The 6,809-nt window shown below is 39.8% G+C and overlaps 1 protein-coding gene across 1 annotated transcript in view; it reads left to right on the top strand.

Annotated features, from left to right (window-relative positions):
* LOC106882384 (laminin subunit alpha-1) overlaps positions 1 to 6,809 on the top strand; it is a 28,090-nt gene that overhangs the window by 2,066 nt on the left and 19,215 nt on the right. The window contains exons 3-11 of the mRNA XM_052977753.1: positions 580 to 728; positions 1,455 to 1,593; positions 2,042 to 2,135; positions 2,273 to 2,377; positions 2,645 to 2,821; positions 3,679 to 3,833; positions 5,283 to 5,447; positions 5,823 to 5,950; positions 6,309 to 6,456. Of these exons, the coding sequence (XP_052833713.1) occupies positions 580 to 728; positions 1,455 to 1,593; positions 2,042 to 2,135; positions 2,273 to 2,377; positions 2,645 to 2,821; positions 3,679 to 3,833; positions 5,283 to 5,447; positions 5,823 to 5,950; positions 6,309 to 6,456 (1,260 nt within the window). The remainder of the gene's footprint in view (positions 1 to 579; positions 729 to 1,454; positions 1,594 to 2,041; positions 2,136 to 2,272; positions 2,378 to 2,644; positions 2,822 to 3,678; positions 3,834 to 5,282; positions 5,448 to 5,822; positions 5,951 to 6,308; positions 6,457 to 6,809) is intronic.

Here is a 6,809-nt window from a genome sequence, read left to right as displayed (position 1 = left end):
TCTTCTACTATAGCCTCGGGCCGACCAAAGCCTTGTGAGTGGATTTGGTAGACGGAAACTGAAAGAAGCCCGTCGTATATATGTATATATATATATATATGTGTGTGTGTGTGTGTCTGTGTTTGTCCCCCTAGCATTGCTTGACAACCGATGCTGGTGTGTTTACGTCCCCGTCACTTAGCGGTTCAGCAAAAAGAGACCGATAGAATAAGTACTAGGCTTACAAAGAATAAGTCCCAGGGTCGATTTGCTCGACTAAAGGCGGTGCTCCAGCATGGCCGCAGTCAAATGACTGAAACAAGTAAAAGAGTAAAAGATTAAAATGGATTTATATATACAGGGTGTCCACAAAGTCTGGGTACATGGAGTAAATAAAAATCATAACATAAACAATTAAATATAAGAAATAATAATTTCTTAAAGTGTGTGTTTATATGGGGATTATATGCCCCCTCGCCCCCGGGGTGGACAGTACCACTCACTTTGTGACCCACTAATACATATGAAAAACACAAATCCTCGTTATACATGTATTTATTACGGATCACTTGAGCAACGTTGTTGTTGTCACCGTTACAGAAACTGAGCGAGAAGGTGTCACAGCTGAGCGATTTCTTTGATGACCTGGAAAGCTTCATTGATGAACCTGTGGACGAAGCTCATGAAAACGTCGGCAAGGCTATACAGCACAGTGAAGAGATACAAAGGGAGATTCAGAGTTTGGACAGGTAAGCACCTTAACTTTGATGTTGCTCTGATTACTGGGGGCCCTTGCTGTCGCTGCTGTTGTTATGATTGTTGTTGTTGTTGTTAATGTGGTTCTCGTAGCTGTTGCCCTTCCTGTTGTGATGCTTCGTATTGATGCAACTGCGATTATCATGTCTGTTGCTATAGTTTCCGTTTGCTGTCCCTGTAGTTGCTGTTTAACCCTGGGTCGGACAAGCATCACTTGGATTCGAACAATAAAAATAACTGCAGTAACAATCCTCTCCCCGACCAAAATGTATCCCAACCTTCCAACCATGGCCAAGCGGTCTGAGTTTTGTTTCTCATTCACTGCCTATCATCCTAGACCAACTTCGACAGTTTAAATAACAAGGATTCCAGTAGTTCCGGGCAAAAGAACAGCTAGCCCATGAAATTAACATGCAAGTGGCTGAGTACTCCGCGGGACATGACAAGTGACACTGCTGACCCCTTTGAATTACAGATACAACTCGTTTTTGCCAGCTGAGTGGACTGGAACAACGGGAAATAAATAACAATGAATGTGACTTAACTGCTATTTCTTGCATGTGGAGCATCCCCTAAGGGCCTACTTAGTACTTAATAATTTCTACATCTGTTAATATTGCTGTTGTTGTTGTTTGTGAATTTATCCTTTGCTCATCTGTTTCTTTCTCGTTCTGTTTTTTTTCATCGACACGCCACCTTACTACCATGGCTGTTCTTAGTATTTATGTCAATACAAAATCAGCATCCGATACCTCTGTGAAGGCTGCAAACTCTTACAAGAACATCATCATGTCCATTGAAGACGCGACAGCGGCAGCCAATGATGCACTCAATGTCTCGCAGATTTCTCATGATATGGTAAGTGGAGATAACAAAGTACACCATTTGTGTATATAGAGCAATTGTGTGGAGGTGTGTGGCTTAATGTTTTGGTTATTGCACTCGTGACTGTAAGAGTTGGGGTTTCAATTCCTAGACCAGGTGATGCGTTGTGTTCTTGAGCAAAACACTTCATTTCACGTTGCTCCAGTCCACTCAGCTGGCGAAAATGAGTCGTACCTGTGATGGACCGGTGTCCTGTCCAGGTGGGGAATTTATATGACGTGGAAATTGGGAAACGGGATCTTATGAGTCAGCATGACTCAAGAAAGTAACTTTACTTTACTCAGGTAACTTTATATTTGTGTGTGTGTGTGCAGAATACACAAATAAGTGAGAGGGAGGGAAAGGCAGCTAAAATGAATGTGTGTCCTGCCTTGACGCCTCCAACATGACACCACTACATAGCATCGTGTGTATTTTTCAGTCCCAGGGAGTTGGTGAAAATTCTATGATCTCCAAATGGACCAGCTTGGAAATTAAGATGAACGCTAGTGCTGCTTATGACATCACAACTCAAGGTAAACACTACCCCCTCTCTTTCACTTATTTCTTTATTCTCCTCTTTGACCAATGGGTCAAGTGACCAACATAAAGTCTCCCTAAAGCATGCACAACAGACATAGTTACGTCCTTCTTTTATTTTTTTTTGTTCTAGATTTGGCCAGCCAGTTGCAGAGTGTGCAGTCCCTTGGAGACAGGGTTGAAAAATTAAACAAAGAAATACAGGTCAAGCTGGAGCAATTTCAAGACCTACATCATGGTGAGTTTAATATTAATGGTGTAATGGTTGGGTAGTTTCCATATACACATCCACACACACAAACACACACACACACACAAGCACACACATACTCATGTAAGCGTATACACACACATACAAGCACACACACATACACACATAAGCTCATCCACACACATACACTCACATAAGCACATACACACACACACATCCACACTCATACATGCACCTCATTGACCCAAAATTCTCGAATTCACCAACCACCTTCTGCTTACCTCTCTCCCATAGATAACTACACCGCATCTGCACATGCCATTGCAATGGAGGCCATGGAAACAAGTGACAAAGCAAGTGAGGTGCTCATAAAAGCCAATAGCATCCGTCCTGAGGATAAAAGTTTGATGTCGTCCATCCCACTTCACCATTCGGACACCAACGAATCTGTGACAAACGGTTTGAAACAGGGTGAGTAAATGTAACGTTTTGGTTTTACATGTGGTTCAATTGCCTGGACATGTGGTCTGTCCATTGTGTAGAATCTTTCGCTCGATTCTGTCTGGAACTGTCTGTTTTGGTAAGGGATGTTGTTTCAAGGATTGGCAAAGGAATTCTGAGAAAACAAGGATGGTCTCTAGTGTGTGAGGGTAAGGGTCTTGCCTTGGGTGAAGAAATTGGAATTCAAGTTCAAATTCTTTTGAGCACAACTAGGTGTTTTCTGTACTGAGTTTATTAAGCTATCACCTGTTGACTGGGTATATATATGCATATATATTATACATACATATATATGTGAACATGTGTGTGTGTGTGTGTGTGTGTATACGTACATATGGTTAAATGTACGTAATATTTATATGTATATATATGTGCATATATATATATATATATATATATATATATATATATATATATATATATATATATATATATAGTCTGCCTAAAATATGTATACACACTTCAGGAAAGAAAGGATTTAAAAGATAAAAACCAACCTGGTTTTCACCGATTTGAACTCAGATCATGTAAAATTTTAAATATCGAATAGATTTACCTAATAAAGCCTCTACACCTAGTTTAATTCTAATCAAATATCGACGTTGCCATCTTCTTTTTCAATATGATCTCTCAAAAAAAATAAGTGCCTCTATAAATATAGATACTTCTTTCGATGTTTTATCAAACTGGGATGAAGTGTGTATGCATTTTATTGGCAGACTTTGTGTGTATGTGTGTGGTAAACTGTTGACAAACTGAAAATAGTTATATGAATTGCTAGAGGCATTAGTAAGCTGTGTCTAACTGCCTTCCATTTTCAATTCCAGTGGATCGGGCCCGTCAGCTACTTCCAAACATCACATCCATGATTCAATACATTCTTGACAAGAAAGACGCAGCTTTGTCCCGGGCACATAATGCATCACTTGATATGAAAGAGCTCCGGAAGAAGATTGAGCTGGCGAGGTCACAGGCAAATCAAGTGAGTATGAAACATAGTTGCAGAGTTGTTAGAATAAATAAAGGATTTACAAATAATGCATAAAGTCTTTTACAGCTGTTTCTAAAATAGCTGTGCATAATTCATTGAACAAAGATTTCCATATAAGCCAACTATTTCATCTTCAGAGAGGAAGAATTAAGAAATATCCTTAATAAAGGATATTAGTAGTTACCAGTACTTATCATACATACACTCAGGGGTCACTGGGACACCTTATCACCAGGGGTAAGCAAACCAGGGTAAACCACCCAAAGTGGAGTAAAAACGAAATTCTTTAGGGTAATGAGGACTCATTAGACATTCTTTTATTCTTTTATTGTGACAGATTTTTTTCCTCTGGCAGCGCTGCAGCTATCTACGGTAATGGAAGTGTAAATAGACTCAATAATAAAATAGCTTCAATAAAAGTTTGATTGCAAAGAAGCTATGATTTTCTTCCTTTGAAAACAAGAGGGTAACATCTGCATAAATAAATATATTTTGGGGGGGTAATTGGTCAAAATAGTTCCCTGAGCCCTTCATTATCATTAACTATCACTTGATCATTCCCATCCTAAATGTGAGGGGCCGTGTAGCTCCTCTACATCAAAGAATCTCCTCTGTGCCTTTCTCTCGTCTTGCACAAAGCCACACGCAGTCTCTCAATGTTTATTGCCTTGCAAGCTTCATTGCCACTTCAGTATTGTTGCTGGCATGAAAAAGAGCCCCCTAGTACACACTGTAAAGAGACCATGGTTACGCAAGGCATCCAGCTGTAGAAACCATGCCAAAAAGAACTGGAGATGCTGTTCTGAAGAACTCATCAGGCCCTGTTAAAAAAAACCGTTCAACCCATGTTATGATTGTGTGTGTATGTGTGTAGCTAGCTAGATGGATAGCTAGATAGACAGACAGACAGACAGACAAAAATACAGGTAGATAGATAGACAAAAAGATGAATAGACAGATAGACAGACAGAAAGATAAACAGACAGACAGAGATAGATAGAGAGGTTGATAGATATATATATATATAGATAGATAGATAGATAGATAGATAAATTAAATAAATTGATTGATTGATATAAACCTAACAAACCTATCAACTATCAACTCTCATGCATCCTTATTTTTCCTACCAATTTATACTTGAACTACTATTGAACTACAAAAGCTCAAAGACAATATAATGTATGGGTATATTTATTTTTTTATATATTATTGTTTTATATATTATTTTCTTTCTTTATTTTCTTCATTTTGTACTTCTTTGTAAAAAAACATTTTCATTCTCCTTCTTCTTGATAATTTGCTTCTTCGCAATGAAAACCGGTTAGAAAAAATCTTTATTAAATTATGCTTCCAGTTCAGCATTCTGGCTTTTTTTCATTTTCCTATATATATATATATATATATTTTTTTTTTTTTTTTTTAATCTTCCAAAACCAGATCCTCGTGGGGCTCAAGTTCTCAGACTCTGCCGTCCGACTGCGCAACCCTCCTCAAGTTGACTCCTCCGGCTCCTACACCAAAGTCTCCATGCATGTTAAGACCTATGCCAGGAATGGCCTCTTAACCTATATCGGAGGACCGAAACATGAAGTGCAGACCCAGGTAAGATATGCTCCCCTTATTGAACCTGTCTCTCATTAGTTTAACCCCTAGTTTGGTGCACCTGAAGGTAGATCAAACCTGGGGGGTGGGATTTTTCAGCCTCCAACCCACAACATTTTTTGTTTATTCATCTTTAATCTTTCAATTGTTTTTGCATCCCTATAACTTAACAGTTCTGTTCAAGGGGATGGATGGATGGATGGAATGTGCACTGGCCATAAAATAGGTACTGGGATCAATCTGTTTGGCTAAAACGTAAGGCGGTGCCCCAGCATGGCCACCGTCCAATGACTAAAACAAGTAAAAGAATAACTTTTGCATTTCATTTTCACTCAAATCAACTTTTTTTTTTTTTCTCTGTTTTTATATTCTCAGGATTATCTGTCCCTGGAGGTGGCAAATGGCCGAGTTATGCTCAGGTTCGATCTTGGTTCTGGGCCAGGAATTGTCTATCATCCGAAACAGATTGATGATGGTGAATGGCATTACATTGAGGCTGAGAGGTAAGTTGGTACCGTGGTGGGGGGGGGTGAATAATGTGCGACTCGCAAACACATTCATTCATAAACACACACACATACATGCGGACACACACACAAACACATACATAGAGACATATGTATGTATGTATATATACATACATACTTACACACTCATAATCAAACACATACACACATATACAGACACATATACATACCTGCACACACACCTCATATACACATGTATATCCACACATATATACCTACAATGACGATGATGATGATGAGGAGGAATGTGTGTGTGTATAGTATGTTAGGGTGTATACTAATCTCGCAATGCACTGACTGTAGTTGTGTTCACCCATTTCATATTTATTTACAGGATTGGTGCAGTCGGCTCCCTGAAGGTGGTCACCGATGGAGAGGATGTGATCAAAATGAACGGGACGTCTGGAGGAACAAACTCTGTGCTGCTGCTTCGGAAACATGAGACCTACTTCTTCGTGGGAGGTTTCCCTGAATCTGTGACGGTAAGTGACCCCTGTTGATTGATTCCTGGAGTGTGAAAGGTCGGGCTAGTCATATTACTGTTAACATTGGCCTTCTAGTTCGGGGTCATTTATGCATTGAACTAAATTTGACGACTGGCACCCATGCCAATGTCATCTCCTTCATTGGACACGAAACTCCGCTTGCGAAGACCTGTTGGGGCAAGTGAAAGCGAAATCGTGATGGCACCTGTGCCCAGCGTCACCTTCCTGGCACTTGTGCCAGTAGCACGTGTAAAGACATTCGAGCGAGATCGTTGCCAGTGTCGCTGGACTGGCTCCTGTGCAGGTGACACATAAAATACAACATTTTGAGCGTGGCCATTGCCAGTACC

This window comes from Octopus bimaculoides, chromosome 28, assembly GCF_001194135.2.
Source record: "Octopus bimaculoides isolate UCB-OBI-ISO-001 chromosome 28, ASM119413v2, whole genome shotgun sequence".
In the NCBI taxonomy this organism is placed as follows: Eukaryota; Metazoa; Mollusca; class Cephalopoda; order Octopoda; family Octopodidae; genus Octopus; species Octopus bimaculoides.
The sequence above is the reverse complement of the archived record's forward strand: the minus strand, read 5'-3'. Positions and strand labels throughout refer to the sequence as shown.